At 47.6% G+C, this 17369-nt stretch overlaps 1 protein-coding gene across 4 annotated transcripts in view; it reads left to right on the plus strand.

Annotated features, from left to right (window-relative positions):
* The window catches only part of LOC139248078 (ADP/ATP translocase 4-like), a 169070-nt gene that overhangs the window by 25718 nt on the left and 125983 nt on the right, over positions 1-17369 (plus strand). For all 4 annotated transcript variants that reach the window (XM_070871852.1, XM_070871838.1, XM_070871831.1 and 1 more), the window contains 2 exons: positions 3978-4105; positions 10939-11056. In XM_070871852.1, the coding sequence (XP_070727953.1) occupies positions 3978-4105; positions 10939-11056 (246 nt within the window). The remainder of the gene's footprint in view (positions 1-3977; positions 4106-10938; positions 11057-17369) is intronic.

Below are 17369 nucleotides of genomic sequence, written 5' to 3' on the forward strand. Positions count from 1 at the left end.
AATGTGCAGAACGATTGGTGAATGGGAAATTGGGTTTCAGTTACTGGTTGCACTTAAATTAGTTCTTCACGGACAGCCCGTGCAGAAAGGGGCTGTCTAGGATGCCTCCTCCCTTTCTCTTTCTCCTCCTCCTCATGCTTCTGCTCCTCAGCTACTCGCCACATAGATGGTGGCAAGAGCTGTCTCCTCATGATGGCAAGGTTATTCAGCATTCAGCAGGTACAGGTGCAGCGTCACGAATCCGAGACTGCGGACCACTTGGTGGCAGGGTGTCTGGAATCCTTAAAAAGGTCCGGAATCCAGACCTGACGACCCTGTGACCTCGGGGCCTCGCCGCTGCTGCCTTTACCTCAGGGCTTCCTCGCCGCTCCGCCTGATGACCTCCTTGTCGGGGCCTGCCCTACAACCTCCTCGGCGGGACCCACCTGACAACCTCCTCGGCGCGGCCGGCCCACCCGAATACCTCCTCGACGGTTCCAGCCCGACAACCTACTCGGCGGGGCCGGCCTACCCAAACACCTCGGCGGGACCAGCCCGATAACCTCCTCAGCGGAGCTTGCCCGGCCGAACTCCTCGGTGGGGCCGGCCCACCCGAACACCTCCTCGGTGGGGCCGGCCCACCCAAATACCTCCTTGGCGGGATCTACCTGACAACCTCCTTGGCGGGGCCGTCCCGCCCAAACACCTCGGCGGGGCCAGCCCGACAACCTCCTTGGCGCGACCGGCTCGCCCTACTACAACCTTGGCGGGGCCAGCCCGCCCGATGACATCCTTGGCGGGACTCGCCCGACGGCCCAAGCAGCTCTTCGGCGGGAATCCCCCCCACCTTTCTGACATTCCAAAATCCGGAAATACCCGAACCTGGGCTCAGTTGTTTCCAGATTCGTGACATCAGAAAACAAATCAAAAATCTGGAAAAGCTCGGAATCCGGAACGGCCTCGGTCCCGAGGGTTCTGGATTTTAGACGCTGCACCTGATCCACCAATCTTGACACCTGTTCTACCAAGTACTGCGGGGCTCCTCCAGAGCAGTCCAAGCAGTGGAAGCGTTGCTTCAGTACGCTAGTTGTGTGCTCTATCGCATTTTGTGTGGCAGCATGACTATCATTGTATGCATGCTGTGTGCGTGGGTTGCGCCATGAGCCGTGAGCCATGTCGTCAGCAGATAGCTATGGTCGCCCAGTAGCCACCTTTCGGTTTGCCATGGTCGCTCAAATGCAGATGGTACAGCGAACTGCTGCAGAATAAAGGCATCATGACTGCTGCCAGAATAACAGCATTGACCTACATGATTCTCTGTCTAATCGTACAGCAGCTGGATATCGAGGATCGATATCCCTTTCGCTTCCGGTATGTGGCAGAGTTGACATGTGGTGTGCGTGCAATCAGTGGTACCCTGCACCTTGGGGAAGCCTGAAATCCGAGCAAAGTTGAGTGCTCGCTCCACCGGCTGGTCTCTGGCAAGAGAGAATGAAATGTAGGTAGCCTTCTTTCAATAGAGAGCCACAGTTACCTCACTTACGCAACAATGCATTCAAACTGTGAGATGTTGCAAATATCTTCAGGACCAGCCTGGAAGCAGCCAGGCACATAAAATGTCATTACCAATGTCACCTTCACAGCCACTGGTGATGCCATCCTTGCCCTGCTCTGAGGGCTGTAGTTAATGCAGTTGGTGGCAGATTTCAATGAGGACGTCCTTATTAAAGCACAGATGTCTCACTTACTGTTGAAGTTCAGATAGAAGAATTACTCCCTGAGCACCCTGGCCGGATATGGCCTCCTGCTGAGAGCCCTTCTCCCCTTTGCTCCTCCTCCCTCTTGTAGCAGCTTGTCCTGTTCCACGTGGCCTTTGTTCATTTTCCCAGTTATGCTGTATTCCAATGGGAATGCCTATTACCGCACACATGTCTGGGAGCAACTAGTTTGTGCAGAATACTTGCAGTCAGGAAACAGTCCTTTAGCACCTGCTACACACTCCTTGTCGACTTTTGCAACTTGAAAGAACTATAGAAAGCAGCAAACATGTACAATTGTAGCAATAGCCAGAAGAAATCAACTAGCAACTAACTTGTAAATGTTGATGATCCCTTTAAGTAGCATTGGTGGGAGGTCCTTCCTGCTGCATAATGCATGTTCAACTGTGTGAGGCTAAGAGAGGGCATTGGCTGCAGTGTTGAGCCCCAAAATGACACCGCTGGCGTACCGAGCCTAATTTTGCTCCCACTGTTTTTAAAACTAAACAATTTTGGAAATCTAGTCAACTATGTGTTCCTTATAGTGCACAGACGCAAGGCAAATCAGTGACAAAATTGAGTGCATTCTACATTATTACAGGTCATTGATACATTGCACAGATAAATCCTGGCCATCTCTCCATCAAGTTTTGATTAATAGTATTGCTAAAGCTGTCCCATAAAGCAGCTCTCATATTTGCTAAGGCCCTTCCATCTTATACCCTCCGTAAATTTGAGGTAATCCAAAACTATGCAGCCCATATCCTAACTCGCATCAAGTCCTGTTCACCCATCATCCCTGTGCTCACTTACCTAGATTGGCTCCCGGTACGGCAATGCCTGGATTTAAAAATTCTCATCCTTGTTTACAAATTCCTCCATGGCCTTGCTCCTCCATATCCTGTAACCCCTTCCAACCCTACACTGTCCGAGATGGTCGCACTCCTCCAATTCTGGCTTCTTGCGCGTCCCCAATTTCCATCACTCCACCATTGGCGGCCGTGTCTTTAGCTGCCTTTGGATGTTTTACTACGTTAAAGGAACTATATAAATGCATGTTGTTGTTGTTAGCAATCCTGTACACAAGGTCTGTTCCTGCCATCCATGTTGGAGGTAAATTTTAACGGCATGATTTGATTTTGATATTAAATCAGTTGCATTAGTCAAATTGAAAAAATCAAAGTACAATGGGGAACATTTTCGTGGACCTTCAGCCAGCACTTTATGGAAGACACCGCAGACATTTCTCAATTCCACCCTCTACCTGAGGTGAATGCCACAATGGAGCTGTAAATGGCCCTGGTGCCTGCCCTAATTACCCTGACTCCAGGAAATGATTTAGGATCAGGGAACAGGTATGAGGCGGATGGAATTCCTGTACCATCAAAGATCTACCACCATTACGGCAAAGAGGAAAATCTATCCTATGCTTTCCTCCAAACTAATTAAAATGAGCTTTTACTCTTGTGATCTGTGGAGCATGTATATCATTTAAAGAATGAAGAAAACCCAATCACATATTTTGGCCACAAACAATATTTCAGGTTCAAAGATGATAGGTCCAGAAATTCAGTCCCGTCCATTTTTGGTGCTGCAGGGTACATACCCTGCGCCATAATTTTGAGGCCTGAGGCTCCCCAGATTTTGGAGCCGGCGCATCTTAACAGTCCGCTGACTAAGATTAGTGAAAAATCGGGCTGTTGTTTGTGTCGCAGCAGCTCTCTGGTAGGTGGATCCTAGGTTGGATCGAGGGGTGGGATAATGTGTGTCCAGGGATTAGGGCGAGGCAATGTGGGTCCAGGGATCGAGAGGGGAGTTAAATGTGAGTTTGGGAGGAGCAAGTGTGCTTACATTCAGGTACGTTATTTACCTTTGTTGTAGGCAATCCCTAGGGCTGGTTTCCCCGAGTACAGCCGGAGCTAGTTACTTCAAGGACGCCTCTTGTTTTTTCTCACCCAATATGGCAGACAGTGTGCATGCACTTTCTGCTGCTAGTTTGGGGACTTAATAGGCTGCTTAGAGCCTGGAAAAAAAATGGTGCAACATGGCCCAATTTCTAGGACATAAAACTGTTTTACATAGCAATGGCTTGACTAATATGTTGGTCTCCAAAAATGGACTACTTTTAGCAGAGCCCTTTGAAATTTAAACTGCTGTAATTTTTAGTATCTGCAAATTCTTTTGACATTTTCAATTTCCATATTTGAAAACACTTCTTACACGGAAGTTCTTTCTGTTTAGGATTTCTGAGTTATTGGCGTGGCAACTTAGCGAATGTGATTCGATATTTCCCAACTCAGGCTCTGAACTTTGCCTTCAAGGACAAATACAAGCAGTTATTTATGGCAGGAGTTGACAAAGAGAAACAGGTACGATTCGATGACACAGTATTATCACAAATGCCTGGAATATCATTTTACTAATGCTGAACATGCTATAGCTCCTTCTGTCTTGGATGAACAAGTAGCATATGCAATTAAAACAGTAATGATATGTGGATTTCCAGGGAAGAGTCAGAGATACTTTTATTCATTAACTTTGTTGAGGACCGCAATCCTAAGCAGTGTCTTGTTTGAGCAACTCTCAAGATTGCAACTCTCAAGTTTGCTGCAGTGTGCTGCACCATGAAGTGATGTGGTCTGTACTTGCACAGCCCACGTAGGGAACTGCTAATTTCAGTTATGCCACTTTGGGCAGGACAGTCTGCAAGTAAAGGCTTGATACTTCGCCAAAGGTGCATAGAATGGTCATAGAGTCATAGAATAGTTATAGCACAGAAGGAAGCCATTCGGCCTGTCGAGCGTGTGCCAGCTCTCTGGAAGAGCATTTCAGCTAGTTCCATTTCCTCACCCTTTCCCCGTGGCCCTGCAATTTATTTTCCTTCAGGTGCATATCCAATTCCCTTTTGAAAGCAATGATTGAATCTGCCTCCACCACCCTTTCATGCAGTGCATTCCAGATCCTAGCCACTCACTGCGTAAAATAGTTTTTCCTCGTGTCACCTTTGGTTCTTTTGCCAACCATCTTAAATCTGTATCCTCTGGTTCTCGACCCTTCCACCCATGGGAATAGTTTCTCTACTCTGTCTCGACCCCTCATGATTTTGAACAGTTCGATCAAATCTCCTCTCAACTTTCTCTACTCTAAGGAGAACAACCCCAGCTTCTCCAAGGTATCCACGTAACTGAAGTCCCTCATCCCTGGAATCATTCCCCGTAAATTTTTTCTGAACCCGCTCTAAGGCCTTCATATCCTCCCTAAAGTGTAGTGCCCAGAATTGGACACCATACTCCAGCTGAGGCCATTGTCTTATAAAGGTTCATCATAACTTCCCTGCTTTTGTACTCTATGGGTAGAAATTCACCTCCGCCCGAAATGGGGCGCGCCTACTGTCTTTGAAGAGTTGCGGCAGCCTATCCATCAAAATTCAGCTCTTCAAGGGTTTTTTCTCAGCGGGGCGGAAGTGGCCTCAATATGGGGGTGGAAGTGGTGGCGGGACCGAGTGTCTGCCACTGTCAGTCATCAATTAAATGGGAGAGCCGCTGCAAACTCTGCATTCATTTTAGTTGGGTCCACTGGGCCACCAGGGAGGGTTTTGGCCAGGCCTAGCCTGGCACCCAAGCAGCCTGTTGACGGCCCGGCCAAACCCGTGGCCATAATTGTCGGCCCAACCTGCTAGTCGGTCGACAAAAAAAAACATATCGATGGCAGCGCCACCTCCCCTTTAAGGGCAGCCGCGCCGCCATTTCACAGAGAGTGTACCGACAGCAAAAGTTGTCGGCACCAGCCTGCGGCAGCGCCACTCCAGCAGGGCAATTTCAGGTAAGAGGCAATTTTGGTAGAGCAATTACGCGAGGGGGTCCCCGCCAAACAGTAAGGGGTCGTAGTGTGCACGGCGGCGGGAAAACGGGTGGAACGGTCTTGGACACAGCTCCGCTCCTGAGGAAGGGCAATTTACAAAATGGTAGCCCCTTCACAGAGAATCGGTGGCCCAGGATCTCGTATGCTTTTCTAACCGCTTTCTCAACCTGTCCTGCCAACTTCAATGATTTGTGCACATATACACCCAGGTTTCTCTGTTCATGCACCCCCTTTAGGATTGTACCTTTTAAAGAAAGAAAGACTTGGATTTATATAGCGCCTTTCATGACCACTGGATGTCGCAAAGCACTTTACAGCCAATGAAGTGCTTTTGGAGTGTAGTCACTGTTGTAATGTAGGAAACACGGCAGCCAATTTGCACACAAACGAGGTCCCACCCAGCAATGTAATAATCACCAGATAATCTGTATTTTTTTTGTTATGTTGTTCGAGGGATTGGCCAGGACACTGGGGATAACTCCCATTCCCTTCTAAATAGTGCAATTGGATCTGTTACATTCACTTGAGAGAGCAGACGGGGCCTCGGTTTAACGTCTCATCCGAAAGATGGCATCTCTGACAGTGCAGCACTCCCTCAGCATTGCATTGGAGTGTTAGCCTAGATTTCTTTTTGTGCTCAAGTCCCTGGAGTGGGACTTGAACTCACAACCGCTAGTTTATATTGCCCCTCCTTGTTCTTCCTACCAAAATGTATCACTTCTCACTTTTCTGCGTTAAATTTCATCTTTTATTTATTTGTTCCATCCAGGATGTGGGCGTCGTTTCAAGGCCAGCATTTATTGCCCATCCCTATTTGCTCCTGATAAGTCGCCTTCTTGAACTGCTGCAGTCCTTGTGGTGAGGGTACTCCCACAGTGCTGTTGCGGAGGGAGTTCCAGGATTTTGACCCAGCGACGATGAAGGAATGCGATATACTTCCAAGTCAGAATGGTGTGTAACTTGGAAGGGCACTTGCAGGTGATGGTGCTCCCATGCGCCTACTGCCCTTTTCCTTCTAGGTGATAGAGGCCACGAGTTTGGGAGGTGCCGTCGAAGAAACCTTGGCGAGTTGCTGCAGTGCATCTTGTAGATGGTGAACATTGCAGCCATGGTGTGCCGGTGGTGGAGGGAGTGAATGTTTAAGGTGGTGGATGGGCTGCTTTGTCTTTTTGAGTGTTGCAGTTACACTCATCCAGGCAAGTGTAGAATATTCCATCATACTCCAGACTTGTGCCTGATACATGGTGGAAAGGCTTTGGGGAGTCAGGAGTTGAGACACTCGCCTCTGACCTACTCTTATTACCATAGAATTTATGTGGCTAGACCAGTTAAGTTTCTGGTCAATGGCTACTCCCCAGGATGTTGATGGCGGGGGATTCGGCGATGGTAATGCTGTTGACTGTCACTGGACAGTGGTTAGACTCTCACTTGTTGGAGATAGTCATTGCCTTGCACTTGTGTGGCGCGAATGTTACTTGCCACCTAGCAACCCAAGCCTGAATGTCGTCTAGGTCTTGCTGCATGCGGCAAGGACTGCTTCATTATCTGAGGAGTTGAGAATGGAACTGAACACTACAATCATCAGTGAACATCCCCACTTCTGATCTTATGATGGAGGGAAGGTCATCGATGAAGCAGCCGAAGGTGGTTGGACCTAGGACACTGCCCTGAGGAACTCCTGCAGCGATGTCCTGGGGCTGAAATGATTGGCCTCTAACAACCACAACCATCTTCCTTTGTGTTAGGTATGACTCCAGCCAATGGAGAATTTTCCCCTGATTCCCACTGATTTCAATTTTCTTAGGGCTCCTTGATGCCACACTCGGGTCAAATACTGCCTTGATATCAAGGGCAGTCACTCTCACCTCACCTCTGGAATTCAGCTCTTTTGTCCATGATTGGACCAAGTAATGGGGTTGGAGCCAAGTGGTCTTGGCGGGACACAAACAGAGCATGGATGAACAGGTTATTGGTTCACTTGATAGCACTGTCGACGACACCTTCCATCATTTTGCTGATGATTGAGAGTAGACTGATGGGGCGGTAATTGGCTGAATTTGATTTGTCCTGCTTTTTGTGGACAGGATATACCTGACCAGTTTTCCACATTGCCGGGTAGATGCCAGTGTTGGAGCCATACTGGAACAGCTAGGCTAGAGGCACGGCTAGTTCAGGAGTACAAGTCTTCAGCATGACAGCCAGGATGTTGTCGGGGCCCACAGTTTTTGCTGTATCCAGTGTACTCCGCCGTTTCTTGATATCACGTGGAGTTATTGGCTGAAGACTGGCTTCTGTGATGGTGGGACCTTAGGAGGCCGCCAATATGGATCATGCACTTGGCACTTCTGGCTGATGATTGCAAGCGCTTCAGCTTGGTCTTTTGCACTCGTGTGCTGGGCTCTGCCATCATTGAGAATGGGGATATTTGAGGAGCCTCCTCCTCGCGTTAACTGTGTAATTGTCCACCACATTCACAACTGGATGTGGCAGTATTGCAGAGCTTTGATCTCAACCATTCATTGTGGGATCGCCTAGCCCTGTCTATAGCTTGCTGCTTCTACTGTTTAGCATGCATGTACTCCTGTGATGCAGCTTATTTGAAGATTGCACTTCAGTCCCCCGCTCCTGATCTTTGGGCATCCTGTGCGGAGGGGAATGAGCAGGTCAGAAGGCCTCCTCGTAGGACTGCTCCTGGGCATAGCCAAGGTGGCCATTAACCGGTCCAGGCAGCGGGCAGTCGAGGGGGTCGTTCAGCCCGACTGCCTGCCTCTCTTCCGTGGTTACATTCGAGCCAGCGTGTCCCTAAAGATGGAGCACACAGTGTCCAATGGTATGCTCGCAGCCTTCCGTGAGAGGTGGGCGCCGGAGGGACTGGAGTGCATCATCACCTCCAGCAACCAAATTTTAATTTGACCATATTACAAAAAGTTTTATTTGTTAATTTGTCGGTTCTAGTGCCCCTTTAATAAGGGGGCACTTGATTTATAGGTTCAACAAAATAGTTGTGATGCAGCTTCTCCACCTCATTTTTAGGTACGCATGGTACTGCTCTTAACATTCTCTTCTGTACTCCTCATTGTACCAGGGCTGGGCCCCTGGCTTAATGGTAATGGTAGAGTGAGGAATATGCCTGGTCAGGAGATTACGGATTGTGGTGGAATACAATTCTGCTGCTGCTGATGGCCCACAGCGCCTCATGGATGCCCAGTTGTTCTGAATCTATCCCATTTAGCACGATGGTAGTGCCACACAACATGATGGAGAATGTCCTCAGAGTGAAGACGGGACCAGGGTTGTGCAGTGTTCACTGCTACCATTGCTGTCGTGAACAGATGTATCTGCGACAGGTAGATTGATGAGGACGAGGTCAAGTATGTTTTCCCTTGTGCTGGTTCTCTCACCACCTGCCTCAGGCCTGTCTGGCAGCTATATCCTTCAGGACTCGGCCAGCTCGGTCAGTAGTGGTGCTACCGAGCCACTCTTGGTGATGGACATTGAAGTACCCCACCCAGAGTACATTCTATTCCCTTGCTACCCTCAGTGCTTCTTCCAAGTGCAATATGGAGTAGTACTGATTCAGCAACTGAGGGAGGGCGATGGGTGGTAGGTTTCCTTGCCCATGCTTGACCTAAAGCCATGAGACTTCATGGGGTCCGTAGTCAATGTTGAGGACTTCCAGGGCCACCCCCTCCCGACTGTAAATCACTATGCCGCCACCTCTGATGGGTCTGTCCTGCCGGTGGGACAGGACATATTCAGGGGCGGTGATAGAGGAGTCTGGGACATTGGCTGGAAGGTATGATTCTGTGAGTATGACTATGTCAGGCTGTTGCTTGACTAGTCTGAGGACAGCTCTCTCAATTTTGGCACAAGTTCCCAGTTGTTAGTGAGGAGGATTTTGCAGGGTTGACTGGGCTGGGTGTGCCATTTTCGTGTCCGAAGCCGGTGCCTAGGTTGATGCCGGGTGGTCTGCCCGGTTTTATTCCTATTATTGTTGTTCGACGCGGTTTCTTACAACTGAGTGACTTGCTAGGCCAATTCAGAGTCAACCACATTGCTATGGTCTGGAGCCACATATAGGTCAGACCGGGTCAGGCAGCAGATTTCCTTCCCTAAAGGACATTAGCGAACTAGATGGGAATTTATGACAATATGATAGTTTAATGGTCCCCATTATTGATACTAGCTTTTTATTCCAGATTTATTTAATTAACTTAATTTAAATTCCCTAACGGCCTCTTAATTACTGGTCCAGTAATTCCTGTGAAGTTCAAGAACGTCCACCCTATCACAGATCTTCCCTTTTGTTCTTTCCTCTCCTCTCTCCCACCCACCTATCCCTGCCCCTGCACTTGCTTAAAATCTGTTACATCTCTAACTCTCTCCACAGATGCTGCCTGACCTGCTGAATATTTACAGCATTTTCTGTTCTTATTTCAGATTTTCAGCATCCGCAGTCTTTTGCTTTTCCTGTTTAAAGTACTTCTCCAATCTGTTTCTGCAAACATTATATCTGTAGTTATACAAATATACTATTTATAAATGTTATCAAATTCCTGATGTCATGAAAACCCATTTCATGTTTTCTTCTCTTCAGAGCTGCTCTAGTGATGTCACAAATGAAAAGGAGCCACCTGCATCTCAGTTTCTTAGGGACAACATTTTGCTGGTCTGGGGCACACACAAAGTCATTTGACCCCAGGAAATACTCTTATCTTATACCTTTGCATACTCCATTAGCATGTTTGACCAAAGCTGCGTAGCTCCAAGTTGGCTCCTAGATTCAGGAGGGCAAAAGTTTGGCAATTTGTTTTAGCAAATCTGTAGACATGTAAAATGACTAAATTTAATTTGTACATTAAAGTTCATTTTCCACTGTTGCACTAGCCAATCAACTTTAATACGAATGTGCTTACTTTCCCAGAAATATCTCATGGCTGGATCATCAAGAAGCAGTGACTGCTGTGATGGATGTTAAGCTGTGCATTGCAGCTTCTGTTACTCTTTTCTTGTTTAGCTTTGACTTTTATCTTTATTATTTTTCATAGTCTTTTGTTTGTTTTGTAAGTCTGAGAACATGTAGAGGTTTGGTTGCTTGATTACAATTAAGTTTTAAAACTTGTACCTGACCTAGAGTCTAGTGGGATAAATTTTTGTAAAACTTGCAAGTAAATATCAGTGACTTCAGCAAATATTGAGTAGATGAGAGATCGAAGCACCATGTTCAAAAGTCTTGACAATTGTTGAGAAAACAGTCCATGAGTAGCTGTGATGAAAAGTGTTTATGTTCCGTTCAAATGTTCATTCACAAGTGTGAGAATAAATATTTTTCATGTTTCAGTTTGGCAAATGGTTCTTAGCAAATTTAGCGTCTGGAGGAGCTGCGGGTGCCACATCCCTCTGTTTTGTGTATCCCCTGGATTTTGCACGAACACGCTTAGCTGCTGACATCGGCAAAGGTAGGAATCTTTTGAAAGAAATTTCCAGCCAGTTACTGTAACAGCAGCTCGTACAGTCAGTATTCAGTCCACAGAGAGCTGAGCATTTTGGGAAGTTGGGAGGCCGTGAGGAGGGCATTGGAATAGTTGAGACTCTGAAGGTTTATCTTTGGGGGACTAGGGAGGTAACAGTGTGGAGATGGAAAGAAAAGCCATTGCTGGAGATAATCTGGCTACGATTGGACAGGCAACAATGGAATCAAGTAAGGGCAGTTCCACTGACCTGGACAACGGAGGAGAAGCATTGAAGGAATGTGGTGTGGTCAACCATGTTAAAGGCAGGAGTAAGATCGATCAGGGACAATGCACCATGGTCACAGTCACAGAGGATGTAATTTGTGATGATGGTTAGGGGAAATAGCTGTATTGTGGCAGGGCTGGAAACCTGAGTGCAGAGATTCAAATAGGGAGTTACAGGACAGTTTGGCATAGATTTGGGAAGCAACTATAGTCAACGACTTTGGAGAGGAAACATAGAAACATAGAAAATAGGTGCAGGAGTAGGCCATTAGGCCCTTCGAGCCTGCACCGCCATTCAATGAGTTCATGGCTGAACATGCAACTTCAGTACCCCATTCCTGCTTTCTTGCCATACCCCTTGATCCCCCTAGTAGTAAGAACTACATCTAACTCCTTTTTGAATATATTTAGTGAATTGGCCTCAACAATGTTCTGTGGTAGAGAATTCTACAGGTTCACCACTCTCTGGGTGAAGAAGTTTCTCCTCATCTCGGTCCTAAATGGCTTAGCCCTTATCCTTAGACTGTGACCCCTGGTTCTGGATTTCCCCAACATTGGGAACATTCTCCCTGCATCTAACCTGTCTAAACCCGTCAGAATTTTAAATGTTTCGATGAGATCCCCTCTCATTCTTCTGAACTCCAGTGAATACAAGCCCAGTTGATCCAGTCTTTCTTGATATGTCAATCCCGCCATCCCGGGAATCAGTCTGGTGAACCTTCGCTGCACTCCCTCAATAGCAAGAATGTCCTTCCTCAAGTTAGGAAACCAAAACTTACACAATACTCCAGGTGTGGCCTCACCAGGGCCCTGTACAACTGTAGCAACACCTCCCTGCCCCTGTATTCAAATCCCCTCGCTATGAAGGTCAACATGCCATTTGCTTTCTTAACTGCCTGCTGTACCTGCATGCCAACCTTCAGTGACTGATGTACCAAGACACCCAGGTCTCGTTGCACCTCCCCTTTTCCTAATCTGTCACCATTCAGATAATGGTCTGTCTCTCTGTTTTTACAACCAAAGTGGATAACCTCACATTTATCCACATTATACTTCATCTGCCATGCATTTGCCCACTCACCTAACCTATCCAAGTCACTCTGCAGCCTCATAACATCCTCCTCGCAGCTCATACTGCCACCCAACTTAGTGTCATCCGCAAATTTGGAGATACTACATTTAATCCCCTCGTCTAAATCATTAATGTACAATGTAAACAGCTGGGGCCCCAGCACAGAACCTTGCGGTACCCCACTAGTCACTGCCTGCCATTCTGAAAAGTACCCATTTACTCCTACTCTTTGCTTCCTGACTGCCAACCAATTCTCAATCCACGTCAGCACCCTACCCCCAATCCCATGTGCTTTAACTTTGTTAAAGGGAGATTGGAGATGGGGTGGTAATTTGCAAAGAGAGAAGGGTAAAAGGTGGGCTTTTTGAGGAGGATGATGAAGGCGACTTTAAAAAGAAATGCGACAATACTCGTGAAGTGTGAACAATTTACAATGTCAATTGGCATAGAACCCAGGAAGACAGCAGTTCAGTGGGAATGGATTCAAGGGAGCAGGAGGTTGGTCTCAAAGGAGGAGATGAGCTATAAGAAGGCATGAAGGGAGACGAGTGCGAAATTGCAGAGATGCAGGTTCGGGACTAGGGCAGGGAAGAAGATTTGGCTTAATTGGAAAGAAAAAGAGTGAAGCAGCTGAACAGATGGTCTCAACCTTAGTGACAAAGAAGTCCATGAGCCCCTCACACTTGAAGCGGACAGTGAAAAAGGGTTTAAGGAGATGGTTGGTAGTGGAGAAAAGAAACCAGGGGTTTCATTTGCTCTCCAGGATGATCCTGGAATAGTGAGTGGTTTTGGCAGAGGAGACTGAGATAGGACTTGATGTGGTCCGGCCAGATCTGGTGATATGATAGCTAAACCAGTTGTGTGCCAGATACCCTGAAGTCTGTGTCTTTGGAATTGAGGGAGTAAAGATAGGTACAAATCAGAGGGAATGATCAGGATGGAAGAATAAAGGTTTTTCTGGAGACATGAGCATCAAAGATGGAAGTGATGGAGTGGTTGAGCAAATCAACAGCTGCAGAAGTATTGTGGTGAGTGGAAGGCTATCAGCTAGGCAGTTAGAATTTTGTAAGTGCAAAGGTAAATGGCTTTGGGGGGTGGTGTTAAGTATCTTATATTGCCAGATGCAGAAGGAAGTGGGATTGGAAGGAGAAAGGGCATGTTAGCGATGAGAGAAACAAAGAAATGGTCGGAGATGGCTTTGTCAGTGATCAAGACCTTGAGAATAGAGAGGCTGTGAGACATGGCCATGAATATAGGTAGGAGCTTATATTAGAGGGAAAGGTTTAGGGAGGACAGAAGGGCAGTGAATTCACAGGAGAGAATGCAAGGAGAACTGAGAAGGAAATTGAAATCACAGAGGATGAGGTGTCTCAGTTCAGAGGCTGAGGTGGGATAGGAGGAAGGATATGTCATTGAGAAACCTGGGGTGGGGCTTCGGGGCACAGTAGAAAATTAGTATTTTGGAGGAGATGAGAGTGGTATGAAGAGGTGATGTGCTCAAAGGAGGATATGGTTGTAGAGGAGCAGAGAGAGATCCTTGGTGATAAGCACCACACTGCCATCACAGCAGTTTGAGTGGGGCAGATGGTGAAAGGTATAGCCTGGCAGGAAGGCTTAGGTAAGAGACAAGGGGGCCGAAATTGCCCCTTTTTTAAAAGCCCGTTACAGTAACGGGCCTATAAGACCTTTACGACCAGGGGCAGGTAGATGGGTGCGACTCATTCGCAATTGCCCCCGGGCCCCACCCGGCACTCCAACCCGTTGTCGGCCCTTTAAGTGAAGGGGAGGAATGTTGCTACGCGACAGTGCAACCCGGCACGTCCACGTCGAACATACATCATTGCTGCGCTGACGGACACCACCCTGCTCCCGATGCAAACCCGCCCCTACATCACCTCAAACAGCGCCCCAAAGCGGTGGGAGACGGTGACAAAGTTAAAGATCTGAATTTCCCGCCTCTTCCCTCCGACTCCCGACGGGCGGTAATCATTCAAATTATCCGCCCCACCTGTGAGCCAAGTTTAATTTAAGCCAGGATGCCAATGGAGTCATCCATAATAACGTTGTGGATGGCAACAGCCTTGATTACGAGTGAACAGACATTCTGGCAAGAAATTCAGACAAAGACCGTGATTGATCTGTTGGTAGGGTCCAAGGGGGTAATGATAGATAGAGTGAGCAGAAAACCTAGGAGATTGGGAAGGTTAGCCCACAGCAGGTGTGTTGGGCAAGGAGGTTGAGAGAGGAGGAAGCTGAAAGTGGCATAGAGGGTTCCTGTGGGTTTATTTAAGGGAGATTCAGATCTCAAATGGCAGCAGGAGTGCAGAAAGGCAGAGTAATGGTGATGGTTTGGGATAGGGATTGGGTATAGGGAAAAATACCCAAGAGAGGAGAAATGAAAAGTGGCATGACTGGGTAACCAAAAGTGGCATGACTGGGTAACCATAAGTGGAAGAGACGGGAGAGAAGGGTCCAAGATATACGAAGAGGGGAAAAGAGAAAGATAGAAGTAATGGACTTTTGTCCGGAGTGGCAGCCAAACTGCATGCAAATGGATGTAGGGAATTCGGTGCATGGCAGAGATTAGACCAGACACGTCCTGTTTGTGAACCTCTTACTGTCATTGATGTATGCTTGAGGTTACTAACCACCAGGTGGCGCCACTGTCGGAGGTCATTGGGCTGTACCCACGTGTGTGCGGCCCAGGTATAAAAGGCAAGCCATCATGCGATGTAATCACTTTGGACCCTAATAAAGCAGTGCCAGGTTTGTACCTGTGTTAGTTTACAGTATTCAGTCTATCGAGTTATTACATACATAACATTTGGTGACGAGGTAACTTAAGAACCTTCGCATGCAAAAATGAGCACAATTGGAATTCTGGAGAGGTTCGTGGGGGGAGAGGACTGGGCAGATTATGTAGCTCGCCTGGACCAGTACTTCGTGGCCAACAAAATGGAGGAACCACTGACGCAGTTAGGCGCAGGGCGGTCTTCCTCATGGTTTGCGGTCCGAAAATCTATGGACTCATAAAGAATCTTCGCTCGCCTGCAAGTCCAACGGACAAGGACTATGAGGAATTGTGTGCTCTGGTACATGACTATCTCAAATTCTACACTCACGTTCATTCTGAGGGCCAGGATGTGTCGGAATTCGTTGCCGACCTAAGACGTCTAGCTGTACCGTGTAAGTTCGAAAACACCTTGGGAAACATGCTGTGGGGCTTCTTTGTAATCGGCATCAACCACGAGGTGATCCTGCGTAATCTACTGGCAGCGGAGACGCTGGATTTGAGCAAGGCCATCACGATTGCCCAGGTATGCATGACGACGGACAAAAACTTGAAGCAGATATCATCGAAAAATCGGAACTCGGCAAGTACTGTAAACAAGATTGTATTGTCGTTTGGCAGAGCTGCTTATGGCAGAGCCTACTCGACTGCGTATGCGAAACCTATGGCTGCCCAAAGTCCGCCAACAGGAATTAATCCGATTTCACCGTGTTGGCGTTGTGGGGGCAATCATCGGCCTCATCAGTGTTGGTTTAAACAGTACATTTGTAAAGGTTGTTCGAGACAGGGGCATCTCCAGCGCATGTGTCCGCAACTGAGCAAGTGTGCTGCGACACACCACGTGGAGGATGATGACCAGTATAGCGCGGATCCGGATATGCAATCTGAGATACCAGAGGAGGAAGTAAATGGACTGATATCAGAGGAGGAAGTGTATGGACTGTATTCGTTCCTAACAAAGAGCCAACCGATAATGATTAATGTGAAACTTAACCGTGTGCCGGTACCGATGGAATTGGACACGGATGCGAGTCAATCAATAATGAGCCAGAGGACATTCGACAAGCTGTGGGATACTAAGGCTCTGAGGCCTAAGCTGAATCCAGTCAATGCCAAGTTGCGTACGTACACGAAAGAACTCATAATGGTGATTGGCAGTGCAGTAGTCAAGGTGTCGTATGATGGTGCGGTTCATGATTTACCATTATGAATTGTTCCAGGCAATGGTCCAACGCTGTTCGGCAGGAATTGGCTAGAAAAAATCAAATGGAATTGGAATGATATCAAAGCGTTGTCGTCGGAGGATGATACTCCATGTGCTTAAGTGCTGAGCAAGTTCCCCTTGCTGTTTGAACCAGGCATCGGCAATTTCACAGGAGTCAACGTGCAAATCCACATGGACTCGGATGCAAGATCCGTCTATCATAAAGCTCGGGCGGTTCCGTACATGATGAGGGAGAAGGTCAAAATCGAACTGGACAGACTCCAGTGTGAAGGGGTCATATCACCAGTCGAATTTAACAAATGGGCCAGCCCCATTGTTCCTGTATTGAAAAGTGATGGCACTGTCACGATTTGTGGAGCCTATAAGGTTACGATCAACCGATCAATACCCGTTATCGAAGGCTGATGACCTGTTTGCAATGCAAGCCGGGCGGAACTTGTTCACTAAACTGGATCTGACGTTGGCCTACATGACACAGGAGCTGATCGAGTCGTCGAAGAAACTTGCGTGCATCAACACCCATAAAGGACTGTTTATCTACAACAGGTGTCCTTTCGGAATTCGCTCGGCTGCAGCCATATTTCAGAGGAACATGGAGAGTCTACTGAAGTCCGTTCCTAGAACCATTGTATTCCAGGTCACATGACCGAACATTTGAACAACCTGGAAGAGGTCCTACATCGTCTGGACAAAGTGGGACTCAGACTGAAACGTTCGAAGTGTATCTTCATGGCACCGGAAGTCGAATTCCTGGGGAGGAAAATTGTGCTGACGGCATCAGGCCTATGGACTCGAAAACCAAGGCCATCAAAAATGCACCCAAGCCTCAGAATGTGACGGAACTGCATTCGTTCCTTGGTCTACTCAACTACTTCGGTAATTTCCTACCTAGATTGAGCACTTCATTAGAGCCACTGCACATGCTGCTAAGAAAAGGCGACAACTG

The sequence above is a fragment of the Pristiophorus japonicus genome, chromosome 2 (assembly GCF_044704955.1).
Source record: "Pristiophorus japonicus isolate sPriJap1 chromosome 2, sPriJap1.hap1, whole genome shotgun sequence".
Lineage (NCBI taxonomy): Eukaryota > Metazoa > Chordata > Chondrichthyes > Pristiophoridae > Pristiophorus > Pristiophorus japonicus.